General features: G+C 40.7%; 1 protein-coding gene and 1 long non-coding RNA gene across 8 annotated transcripts in view; one reads left to right on the forward strand and one right to left on the reverse strand.

The window, feature by feature from the left end:
- Rps6kb1 (ribosomal protein S6 kinase B1) overlaps positions 1 to 13,466 on the reverse strand; it is a 41,765-nt gene that overhangs the window by 10,165 nt on the left and 18,134 nt on the right. For 3 of the 7 annotated variants that reach the window (XM_087574669.1, XM_087574668.1, NM_031985.1), the window contains 6 exon segments: positions 8,071 to 8,218; positions 5,838 to 5,895; positions 4,349 to 4,449; positions 1,707 to 1,797; positions 1,393 to 1,483; positions 513 to 620 (listed from right to left, as the gene is read on the reverse strand). In XM_087574669.1, the coding sequence (XP_087430795.1) occupies positions 513 to 620; positions 1,393 to 1,483; positions 1,707 to 1,797; positions 4,349 to 4,449; positions 5,838 to 5,895; positions 8,071 to 8,218 (597 nt within the window). 7 annotated transcript variants of the gene reach the window in all.
- Positions 177 to 4,506, forward strand: LOC148003024 (uncharacterized). Its single transcript, XR_015631902.1, has 3 exons — positions 177 to 1,213; positions 1,321 to 1,608; positions 1,678 to 4,506. It is a non-coding gene; the product is annotated as an uncharacterized LOC148003024 (long non-coding RNA).

Consider the following 13,466-nt stretch of genomic DNA (forward strand, 5'->3'; position numbering starts at 1 on the left):
GTGTATCACCCATGCTCAAGTAGCTAACACCACACCCAAAGCCATGCAGGCAGCGCTAACTGAACTGTGTACGTGATTAGAAAGAAGAAGAGAAGCACCAAGTTGGGATGGGGAGCTGTTGGAGACATTAGAGGACACTGAAGCAAAAGGGTGGGGATGGAACTATGCACACACACGAAGCTCTCAAAGAATTATATAAAAGCACATGAGCCGGGTGCAGCGCTGCACACCTTTAACCCCAGGACTCAGGAGGCACAAACAGGCAGATCTTTATGAGTTTGAGTCCAATAGGGAGTCATAAACAAAACAAACAACCAGGGTGTGTTTGTGTGTGTGTGTGTGTGTGTGTGTGTGTGTGTGTGTGTGTGTGTGTGTGACGGAGAGAAAAAGAGAGAGTATATATATGTGTCTGAGAGAGACAGAAAGAGAAAGAGGGAGGGTGAGAGTGTGTGTGTGTACCAAATGCAATCTCATTAAGCCTTGCTGATGAGGTTGTCATTTAAGAGCCCTACCTTTTTAAGCAGATCTCGAGCTTCTTGTGTGAGGTAGGGAGGCAAATTAAGTTTACATTTGAGGATTTTGTCAATTGTTTTCTTTCTATTCTCCCCAGTGAATGGAGGCTGGGGTAGGGAAAAAAACAACAACAAAAATTAGCATATAAAACCAAATTTTAATTAAACATATTATCTAGTTCCTGAATTGGCTGATATAACATTAAGATAAGAAAGCATGTTTAGAAATAGTTAACTCAGACCTCTGGCTTGAACAGTGAGGCCTAAGGAACAAACCCCAGAAGTCTTGCGTGGTCGGTGAAGCAGCTCATCTATGCTTCCATTTCTCTCTCTGTATTTCATTAGAGTGCCAGGACATAGGTCAGTCTAATTTTTTTTAATTTTTAATTATATGTACACATGGCACTGTGGGTTTTAGCCCATGTGTGTGGGTGCCCACGAAGACCGGAGGCATCGGATCCCCTGGAACTACAGTTAGAGAAGGCTGTGCACAACTTGTTAAGATGTTGGGAACTAACAGGGCAGACTTCACTCTTCAACCACTGAGCAATCTCTGCAGCCCCTACAAAGGTCACTTTAATAAAAATATCTCTAAAAGTATAGAATCCCTCAAAATCAGAAGCTACCATTAATGCTAAACTAATAATAACAAATGTTTCAGCTTTGAAAACACTCCGCCAGGAGTATGTTCTAAAAGCACAGCACAGGGGTTGGGGATTTAGCTCAGTGGTAGAGCGCTTGCCTAGCAAGCGCAAGGCCCTGGGTTCGGTCCCCAGCTCCGGGGGGGGGGGGGGGGGGGGGAGCACAGCACGTGCTCTCACTAACGGCTTGGTAACTATCCGGCACAGAGCGTAACCATGCAGGTTTAACGTGCACCTACTGCTCCAGTCAGCATGTCATACATTAATGCTCCCAAACTCCACCAATCCACAGCACGGTTGTGGCCGCTTCTCATCAAGATTTCAGGGGCCCTGCAGTGAGAAAAGTAACATTTCTTGCAATTTACTCACATTCATATCATCTGAATAAAGTTATTAAACTAAGAAAACTAAGAGTAATTTAAACCAGGTAAAAGTTAGATATTACCCCCAAACCAGTTATATTTCTTTGAACATGCAGCTCTCACATGTATTCTATTGTTCCACAAAATGTGCAACAAAACCAGTTATATTTCTTTGAACATGCAGCTCTCACATGTATTCTATTGTTCCACAAAATGTGTGCGTGACTGTTCCATCATGAATAGATTCTTTGCATAGTCCAAAGTCTGTCAGCTTCACGTGACCTACAATCAAAGAGTAGAGCATGATTATTCTGAGATTCAAGTACATGCAGTATTTGAACAGAACACACAGATAGTATACTTTCCATTTAGCTTTTCCTTTCTAAAACTTCTCTGGAAGATGCTGATACTAGATGCCATATCTACTGTGGGTTACAACAACATAAAAACAGGGTACTGCCAGTGATACGATCAGTGCAGTGGGAGAAACTATAGAAACTAATGCAACTGTCTAGAGCTCTGGCTTTACCTATATGCAGAATTCTGTTCTGTCCTGAAAAAGCATCTTTGAAATCTGGCTTAAGTAATATATACCTTTAGTGAACATTCTGCACTCAAACAAAACTTACAGCATATTTTAACTGTACTGTTTTTTCACAGTGAACTCAAGAGTTCTTACAGTAGTCTCAGAATGTTACCATATGGCTTACCATGCCAAATGCTATCAGTTAGCGGAAACAAATTGAATTATTTACTGCCAAAAGCTGCCAGTGAAGGAAAAGAATTAAAATTTGGAGAGGATAACCATTTCTGTTCCAGAAGGTGGAATTCCACCTCATACAAAGATGATTTCAGATAAGTTTCTCTCAGCTGTCAGTGGCTTGCTAACAGCAAGGGCCCTGTTGCTGAAGGTTCCTTTCAGACAAAAGGCAACGGCTCACTTACTCACACTTGTTCACTGTGAACATTGACTACATTCTGACACAAAAAAGGAAACTGGGCTATATGTATTTTTTATTTTCTCATTTTTAAGAAATTTATTTTATGTGTATGAGTAATTTTGCCTGCATGAATATAAGAGCAGCTTGTGTACTGATGCCTAAGTAAGCCATAAGAGGGCTCAGGACCCCTGAAACTATAGTTCCCAATGGCTGTGAGGCAATATGGTCAGCTACCCAGCCATCTCTCCAGCCTCTCAGAACCCTTTTGGAGACTGATCTGGGCAGGAGACAGAATCCGGCCTGGAACTCAGTTACCCACTCAGGCTACCCTTGAATTTGACTCTTTATTTAGACTCTACAGTGCTAGGACTACAGGTTGTGTGCCACTATACCAGGCCATAGCTTTTATTCTCATAGAACTAAGTGATATATCCAAAGTTATGGATTTAATTTTGCTAGTCCACCATTTTCTTGTTCTATCCTCTGCCTTAGAACTGAGACTCAGAAGGGTTGGAGGTGATAGCTTGGTGGTAGCATGAACAAAGAACAGGGTTCAGTTCTCAGAACAGGAAAAAAAAAACCAAAACTTTAACGGAATACCTTAAAATCAAAATCAACAACAAAGAATTCAGGCTTGGGGCAGGGAAGGGAAGAATACAGACACAGACAGAGTTCCAAAAATGCAGCTTGTCAATTCTATAATTTTTTTTCCCATTAAAAAAAGGGTTGTGGGGATTGGGGACTTAGCTGAGTGGTAGAGCGCTTGCCTAGCAAGCGCAAGGCCCTGGGTTTGAAAAAAGAAAAGAAAAAAAAAAGGGTTGTGTTATTTTCTTTTCTTTTATTTCATATGTATGAGGGTTTTGCCTATGGGTATGTGTGTACACACACACACACACACACACACACACACACACACACACACACCACACGTGTGCCTGGTGGCAGCAAATCCTAGTTTCAGATTCCCAGGAACTAAAGTTATAAATGTTGTAAGACACCTGGAATTAAACCCAGGTCCTCTGCATGAGCAGGAGATGTACTTAAACCTGAGCCATCTCTCCAGCCCCTCACAAACAAATTTTTTAAAAGCACCATTTGTAACATTTATATAGGCCTCACCACTTTTTGTCTAAGAGTTTACATTGGTTACCTACCTCTTAAATCATCCTATGGAGACCTAAGGATCAGCGAATGCTCACAACCGTGTAGATGCCTTAGTCTCTTAGTTTGTTCCTTGAGTAAACTGCAAAGTCTTCCCAGTCAGACTACAGCAGTAGAAACTGAGCTGCAGGGCAGGGAGCTCTAGCCAATGCCTGCTTTGCTAATCAATAGCTGTACAGAATGTGTGTTTCTCTGAATATTTTATTACGGGGGCTGTATAAATAATGTGGTTCAATTTCCGTCTTTTTCTTCTTCAAGCATCAGTTAAAATTTATTATAAAAAGTTGTTTTCAGCTACATGGTGGTAGTGTGCGTATGTAAGCCCTACACTTGAGAGGCGGAGGGGAAGACTCTAAGTTCAGTGCCAGCTGCCTGCACAAAAGACCAGGTCTAAGAAAACAAACAGGTTTTGCTTCTACTGTTTCTGCGTCTTTGTCATTAAAACACAATGGCATAAATCAATATCAACATCTGAATGGGCTTTGGAGTTAAAACATTTTATATAACTTCTTTTTTTTAAGTTGTAAAGAATGGCTAATGTGTTTAACTATTAAGCTCAATCATGAAACACTAAATACTTAAAAGTACTGGAGAAAGTACTGTGATGCTATATATTCTAAGGGGAAATATATTTAACAAGACAGAGATAAACGTGGGAGCCTTGAAAATGGCCATCATCTGTGTGGAAGGACTGTACGCTGACTATTTACTACAGAATTGTAAATCTCCACCTTGGTGATTAAGCATGATGTTCTCCGGCTTCAGGTCTCTGTAGATGATCCCTTTTTGATGTAAATGCCCCAAAGCCATGGAGATTTCAGCCAAGTAAAAGCTGGAAACAGAAGTGATTTAATAAAAATTTAAAAAGTAATCTATCCAAAGCAGTTTATGTATGGAACAAAATTCCTTGAAAGAAACAGACATGCACCAAAGACCAAATTAGCAGGGGCAAAAGAATGTACTGGGAAAAGAGATGGCACAGGATGATGCCACAATGAGGGAGACATTTGTCACTCATTTTAGTCAAGCTATACCATGTTTTAATTTTTCCATTAGAACATAGTGCTAAAAGTGCAAAGATGTCCAGTCTAGTCTATTATTGATTAGGTTCTAATCTCTCTATGTAGGAATTAGGCCAACAGTCATTCAATCAAACAAATTCCTCCCACCCTCCCCCATATTTAAGATTCCATAGGAAATAGGGACTTTATTATTCTAAGAGATCAAGTCTTGGTCCTTATGGCCTGACCTGTAGAAGCCCACTCATCCCTTACATAACACGGCCGTGTATTAAAGACAGCAATGCCCACAGTATCTACCCACCCTCTTGCCAGCCAGCCCACAACTATAAACTGTGTGACACTCAAATTTATCTACCTCAAAAGAACAAAGGGCTGAGTCAACCCTGTGTGGATTCGAAAAGCACAAAGCACTGCAATACTGGCTGTGTAACAAGGCTGCAATCCTGCAGAGTACTCCAGGATGGAGAGGGTGTGTCCTAGAGGGCTGAGGCAGTTTCACAGCTAGCAGGACCACAGCCTCCACAGGGCTCAGAGAGCCTCCTCCAAAAAGGGGCACTTCATCCCTAAGGCTCTTTCTTAAATGCAGCTTCTGTGTTAGAAAAGGCCTGAAATTAAACAATGGAATGCAGTTCGGTAATTAAGATAGAAAAAACATTTAAGTGTTTTCTAGTCAATTAATGTGTAGGTCAAACTGTTTTACTGTTACCCAATACAGTCACTTCACAAAAGGATGTGTATATTTTTAATTTGAAGCAGATGCCATCTTACGAATAGGAGGGCAGATCCCATCCTGGCTATAAAATCAATCCACAGATGTATGCTCAGGGTTACCACCTCCCTAAGACTGCACCTGGGGAACTGGAAAGTCTAAAAAAAAGAGGAGATGATTTCTGATACTTTCCATTGCTCCACATACAAAATTTCACTGGAAAACCACACTCACCCACAACCAAGGCAGGCAGCTTACCAATTCAAGGAAATTCTGCAGTGAAGAGCGGTCCACCCAAGGCCTGGGGGCAAAGGAATCACGTGACCTCCAACAGCTGCCCAGTCCCAAAGGTCCCCCTTGATGTTCTGAGTGACTGACTGCCTCCAGATCAACTTACTGAACCGTGTGGCTGCCCACAACGGGAAGGTAGGTTTGCTTTAATTACATGAGTTATTACCTGAGTCCATACAACCACAAAACTCTACTTACCAAGCTGTATCTTCCATGAATATCCCCTCTCTTTCTAACTGCATAAATAGTTCTCCTCCTATAAAGAAAGGAAAGGTATTAGGAATAAATATCTTTACTTCCAGACCTTTTCTAATAAATTTTTACTTTCTTCTATTTATAAGACTGACTCCTTAAAAACTAAAAAACAGGGGCTGGGGATTTAGCTCAGTGGTAGAGCGCTTACCTAGGAAGCACAAGGCCCTGGGTTCGGTCCCCAGCTCCGAAAAAAAAAAAAAAAAAAAAAGAACCAAAAAAAAAAAAAAAAAAAACAAAAACAAAAAACTGCTAAAAACTGAGGTTTCAAGTCTCCAGGAAGCAATTTTTAGCAGCATTGTTATTCTATAAAACATCTAAGTTTAGGAACTAAAACTGGCTTGAAATTACAACTTTTGTACCTGCAAACTTCAAAATATATAGATTTCTAGCCTGAAGCTGAAAAAGTCTTTATTAAAGCCTCTTTAGTACTTTTTCCATATGTAAAAAAGTTAGTACACAATTAAGTCACCTAAATTTTACTGAATATGATGTTCCTTTTTTTCAGAACCCTTACATAAACAAAATGAACTTAACATCGACATAATTTGAGTATCAGATAGTATAAAGGGTTATACTGTAACATTGAGACTCCCATGATGATGTAAATAGATGAATAGATATGGCTTTCAATGGCAAACAGAACTCTGCACTGCAGGAGAGCACCAGGCACAGTGATAAAGGAAGGTGGCAGACTGGAGGAAGAAACTGCTTGGCAAACACGTTAGCTGTTACAGTTAGGAACACCAACACTGGACCGGGAAGCCTGATGAGAGGAGACTCTGAGGTAATCCCAAAATGTCTCCTCCGGAGACACCTGCAGACATCATGTGACCACAATGAACATTAACGGCAGTGGGACAAAAAGATCTAAACACCATGCACCCCTGTTCTGAACGCTGAGAAGGAACACGGTGTCACTTGGACAGTTCTGTCAAAACGCATAACCTGGATCTATTCCTAAAGAAACATCAGACAAACTCAAATTGATGGCATCCTACAGAAACTGGGCTATACACATTTTAAAAAATGTCAATGTGACAAAGACAGACTAAGGAACTGTTCAATATTAAAGAAAACTAAGTTATTATTGTAATAACTAGTTACATAAAAAATGTCCTTGAACTTAGAAAGTAAATGCTAGAGTTTTATTTATATAAATCTTTGAATAGTACAAAAAATGTTGACTGTGTATGTGTGCATATGTATGTACACACACGCATATGCATGAAGGAAGATAAGCAAATACAGTGAGATGATGGAGTGTAGAGGATCTAGGTGAGGGGTAGGAATTCCGCACTGTCTGGAGGATCTGGGTGAGGAACCCTGTACTACTCATAATAAGTCACAAGATAAGCAGCATTAACAAAAGGAGTGAAACTGTGAAGCTCTCAGACCCATGGGCATTCCAGGCCTGGTGGCACAAGCCTTTAATGTTAGCACAGGCAATCTCTCAGTTCGAAACTAGCCTTGCCTACATAGTTGAGTTCCAGGACAGCTAGAACTGTATAGAGATCTTGTCTCAAAACAGAAAAAGAAAAAAAAAAAAAAAAACCAGAAAATACCAAGTGTGTGTGCACATCTGTGCTGTAGATATGATTCAGGAACCACATGTAGTAGTTCAGACTTGTAGTAACCCCAACATACAGGCGGCTGGAGCAGGAGCAGGACTGCCAGGAACTCAAAGGCAGCATAAGCTACACAGTGAACGCCAGGCCAGCCTGGTTTGCAGAATGAGACCTTGTCTCAAACAAGCAAGCAAACAAACCAAAGAGAAAAAGAAAAGGGAGTTGTAAGTTCCCACCAGGGAGCAGGTCCTTGAAAATGTTACTGAAAGATGTAATTCAAAAACACTCAGCAGCGTCTTATAATACTTTCAAGTAAGCTTCCAGTATCAGTTTAGAAAGGAACATTTAATAGGGTATGTGGATTATAGTAGATACCCCAGCTTATTATTGTGTTAACATGTGATTTTAAATAAAATTACAGACAGGAAAACCTTCCAAGTTTCTTTCATATTTGTCTGTAAATAGAAACATCTGTTCACATGTGAATTTCTTTCTTATTCATTAATTTTTAGCCTTTTTCACAATGAGAAAAAAACATTTTTCACTGGAAAGAAATGTTTGAACCCAGTTTCTGGAGCAAACGTAAATAATTACAGGAACTATGTACTAACCACTGAGATACTCAAGGATGAGGTAGAGTTTTCCACCGGTCTGAAAGGCATAAATTAAATCCACAATGAAGGGATGCTTTACTTCCTCCAGAATATTCCGCTCTGCTTTTGTATGAGCTGTATCTTTAGCATTTCTTACTATCATTGCCTAAAGGAAAAGAGATGATCTATAAGAACAAAATCGTGAACATTTTTATCCTATGGTAACTGGATAAAATCTATTTTATCCTTTTCTGGCTAATACAGAATAATTCCTACCAGAAACAGAGGCTCCTCACTGTTTATACAGATCTAAATATCCTGGGGTTTTGTAGTAAACATGTAAATGAAAACCTAGATGGGTTTCTCTAGGCATCTCTAAACATCAAGTTTATGCATGTATTCACTAACAGGGGAGGCCTTAGTGTGCTCCCAACTTTAGGCCAAAAAAACAGAAAACATAAGAAATCCTGTCCCTGGAGCCCAGAGTATCAAGAGGAAAGATGTCAATGAAAGCAAGAACAGAACCTAAGGGCAAGCAGAGCAGCTGCACTCAACCTGGCAAGATGCTTTCCTGACGCCACGGCAACAAAACTGGAATGTTAGGGTGCAATGTGGAAGTCTAAAAAGCACTCCATGGAAGAGTGGCAGGGCAGAACCGGAAGTGTCCAGGGAACCCACAAGATCACTATGCAAATGAGTGGTTAGATTCAGCTGGAGGAGGAGACAAAGGCCAAGAAATGGAGGGCTGTACATCCAAGCACAAGTGCTGAAGGCTCAGAGGCAAAGAAGAATACAGAGATGAGTGTAATGACGAACCCTCGGCTGGTAGTGGAACTGCGACATTTAGGGAAGAAATGCGACAAAGCGGGTGGCCAGGACAAGAACCTAGGGAAATTGCCTTATAACTAAGAAAATGAAAATAAATAAAAATTAGAAAGGACAAAGGCTTGTAGCCTGATTAGTTTTACAAAATAATGAAAGACTGGTGTGAAGGTACAGTCCTGTAATTTCAGCACTTGAGAGAGCCAGAAGCGGGAAGGGAGGTCAGGAGTTCAGGGACAGCTATGGTGATTAGTAAGTTTAAGGAAGTCTTGTTAATAATTAATAATGAAGGAGGAAGAGGAGGAGGAGGAAGAGGAAGAAGAGGAGGAAGAAGAAGAAGAGGAGGAAGAAGAAGAGGAGGAAGAGGAGGAAGAAGAGAAGAAGAAGAAGAAATAATAATAATAATTTTGAGATGATGTAGCTTTGGACACATGGAGCAGAAGTCCCAGGGAATTATCCCAGTGGTAAGCCCCCAGTGTTATGGGACACTTACACACATGATCAGTTGTAACAATATCTACAAAGGTGAAAAGACTAGAGACAAACTGGATGTCCATACGTAGTATATTGGCTGAAAGTCAACAGAATCTACATATGATGCACAGCCATAAAAAGACTAAGAAACATAATCATTTCTATGAAGGTTTATGTGTTCTAAAAGAACACTTACAGTCCATACAGTATATGCTCCGTTTCATGGAAGAATGAGGAAAGAGTGCAAACCTAAGCTGGGCATGATGGCGAAGACCTAGAATTCCAGTACTTGAAAGCAGAGGCAGGATGACCCTAAATTTGAGGTAAGCTTATGCCAAGCCAACCAGAACACCACCATAAGACCCTGACTGAAAAAGTCTAACCAAACATACATCAGGTTTCCATCTATAAAATTAAACACAACTAAGAAGGCCTCAAAGGTAACAGTCAAAAAAAAAAAAAAAAAAAAAAAAAGAATGGTAAAGAATTAGACTTTTAAATATATTTGAGGAGTTAAATCTCAATGATTTGCCATCCATCATCTTGTTTAGTTATTGCAATTATAATAATTTCTATTTCTGACTGTTAATAACTTTACATACTCTAAGAATAAAATATAATCAAGGACAGAAATGTAAAATAAAAGTAAGCATTACAGAAATATACAAATTGACCAGCCCGTGGGCACACCTTTAGTCCCAGCAGAAGCAGGTGGATCTCTAAGGGTTTAAAGCCGGCCTGGTCTTCACAGTAAGCTCCAAGATGGGCAGGACTACATAAAGACAAGTAAACAAAACAAACAAACCTAGAACAGAGTGCTCTGCTGATAACTTGTTACGGAAGCAGGAGGACAGACACTACGTATCTTTAGACTGTGTACTCTTGGGCTGGGGATGTGGCTCAACAGGAGCAGATCTTGTCGAAGGCACATCAAGTCCTGAGTTTAATCCCCAGCACCACAGTGGTGGCACAAGCTTAGAATCCCAGCATGCAAGAGGCTAAGGCAGAACTCCCAGAAGTTTGAGTCTAGTCTGACTACATACAGTGAGTCCTAGACAACCCTAAGCAACAAGTAGGAGATGCCATTTCTAAAACAAAACAAATAAAAAAAAAAACTAATGTAAAAAACAAAACAGAATTCTCATCAGCATTATTTGAAAACCACAGTAAATTATAATAGAAATAGATAACACAGAGAAAGACAAGTCTAGACTGGTTCTTTCTTGTCTGGGGCTTTTGAGATGGACTCTCACTCTGAAGCCCTGGCAGGCCTTATACTGCTACATCTCAAGTGGTGGGTTACAAGCATGAACCACCATGGCCAGCTCAGACTGACTCCTTAGTTAACTCTTTTTGAGAAGAGGTCCTTTTTTATTGCCCAGACTGATCTTGAATTCCTGAGCCAAGTGGTCTTCCTGACCTCACCAGCTCTGTAAACTTCTGCCCCTTGTACCAAATCTATTTTTGTTTTTCTAGACTTTTCTTTTAATTGGGTCCCATGTATTCTGGACTGGCTTCAAACTCACTGTGTAGACAAGAATGATTCTGAACTTCTGCTCCTCTTCTCTGCACCTTCCAAGCTAAGTTAGTGCAAGCATGTGCCACAACACACCCCAGAGTTTCGAATCAAATCTAGGGCTTTTGGATGCTAGATAAGCATTCTATCATCTAAGCCACATCCTCAGGCCTTTGAGAAATGGTTTTACTACACAGCCCATTGGCTTCAACTTAAAATCCTGTACTAGCTTCCTAAATGCTGGAATTTGTACCACTATGCTCAACTTCTTGCTTTGATTCTTTTTTCTTTTTTGAAAATTTTTCTTGTAAGTCATGATGGTGCATGCCTTTAATCTCAGAATTTGAGGGATAGAGGCAGGCAGATTTCTGTGAGTTCAAGGCCAGCCTGGTCTACAGAGTGGGATCCAGGTCAGCCAGGACTACATTTCAAAAAATCAAAAAACAAAACAAAACTCTAAGTGTGTGTATGTGTGTGGGGGTACGTGCAAATAAGTGCAGGTGTCTCAGAGGCCAGAAGCATCAAATCCCCTTGGAGGTGGGAACTGCAGGTGGTTATGAGCTAAATAACTGATTTGGACTCTTCAAAGACAATCAATTCCATAAAAGACAATCTCTTTAAAGAGTAAGAAATGGCTCTACAGTAAACTAACGGCACAAGGCCATTCATGATGCCCACATCAGCACTCAGCAAGGGGGAAATGAAGGGTCGGGTCAGCCCCAGTTATGCAGTAAGTCAGAGCCAGCTTGGCTATGAGACCCTGTTTTCCAAAGTAAGGACTACTGGGAACGTTTGAACAAAGATTATAAATTAAGAAACAGTATTGAACATTAATGTTAACATTTTCAAGTATAATAATTATATTACAATTTAATATTGGAGTATGAAAACACCCATATTCTTTTTTTTTTTTTTTGGTTCTTTTTTTGGAGCTGGGGACCGAACCCAGGGCCTTGCGCTTCCTAGGCAAGCGCTCTACCACTGAGCTAAATCCCCAACCCCGAAAACACCCATATTCTTAATAGAATTTAGGGGTAAAAAAAATTATAGCGTCCACAAGTAACCCTCAAAGTATACAGCAAAAGCTGAAATTAAAAATTTGAATGTTCAGGGGCTGGGGATTTAGCTCAGTGGTAGAGCGCTTACCTAGGAAGCACAAGGCCCTGGGTTTGGTCCCCAGCTCCGAAAAAAAAAAAAACCAAAAAAAAAAAAAAAAAAAAAAAAAAATTGAATGTTCAGCAAAATAGAGATGTTGAGCAGGGGTGCACAGACATAACATCCAATACCCATATACACTAAAAAACTCACTTTTAAATAGAAGTTAAAAATAGACCAACTCAAAAGATGAACAATTCAGGGCTGGAAAGATGGCTCAGCAGGTAAGAGTACCAGCTGCTTTTCCAGAGGACGCAGGTTCAATTCCTAGCACCTACATAGTGGCTCAGAATTGTCCATAACTCCAGTTCCACAGGATTTGACACAATCTTCTGGCCTCTATAGGTACCAGAAACACACAGACATATATGTAGGCAAAATACTCACATACATAAAACAATAAAATGTTTTCTTTAAAAAGTGGAACACGATTCCTCTTAAAAACTGAATAGACATCAGAATTTAGGGGCAAATTACACATGTGTCAGCAGAGATGGTGGACAGACAAACTACAGCAAAGTGTCACAGTGTGGTTGTGGGGAGGTGACTGTCCTAGCAACAGCTCTGTAAGCATGAGAACCTGAGGAGGTGAGTTCACATTCCCCACACTCACATGAAGAGCTGCACATGGCTGTGTGTTTTTAACTTTAGCACTGAGAAGCAGAGACAAGTAGATCTCAAGAGCTTAATGGCCAGGCCTGCTGAGAAACGGGCAACTCCTTAGGACAGTATGGCCCTACATCCCCGGGCCTGATGGCATAGACCTTATTCCCAGTACCCAGGAGGTAGAGGCAGGTGGATGGATATCTTCCAGTATGAGATCAGCCAGATCTATATAGAGAGTTCCAGGCCAGCCAGAGCTGCATAGTGAGACACTGTCTTAAAGACAGACAGACAGACAGACAGACACACACACACACACACACACACACACACACACACACACACACACACACACACACACTGCTGTGGTCAGGCGGCTAGAAAGATGGCTGAGTGCTTAAAAGCATCTGCTTGCTACTGTTGCAGAAGATCCAGGTTGGGCTCCCAACACTCCCAAATGCAGCTCACAGCCATTTGGAATTCCGTGGGAGTCAATGTTCTCTTCTGGCTTCAACAAGCAGCAGGCATGAATGTTGTGCACAAACAAACATATTACATACAGGCAAACATTCATACACTTAAAATACAAATAAATCTTAGAAAATAATTAAGATCTGTGGTCAACAGCTTCAGAGCAGAGCGATGGAAGTCAAGTCACTAAGTAAAGGCTACTGGAAAGTCAGTGCTGACCCAGGGATGAGAGCTTCACTGAAACAGTCATAAGGCAAATACTAGAGTGAAACCAAAGCACAGCCTGAAAAGGCCCAGGTGGAGTTGGGGGAGGCTCAGCAGTTAAGAGCACCTACTGTCAAGCCTGAAGACCTAAAATGGTGGAAAGAGAGAA

The sequence above is a fragment of the Rattus norvegicus genome, chromosome 10, assembly GCF_021556685.1.
Source record: "Rattus norvegicus strain SHRSP/BbbUtx chromosome 10, alternate assembly SHRSP_T2T, whole genome shotgun sequence".
Classification (NCBI taxonomy): Eukaryota; Metazoa; Chordata; class Mammalia; order Rodentia; family Muridae; genus Rattus; species Rattus norvegicus.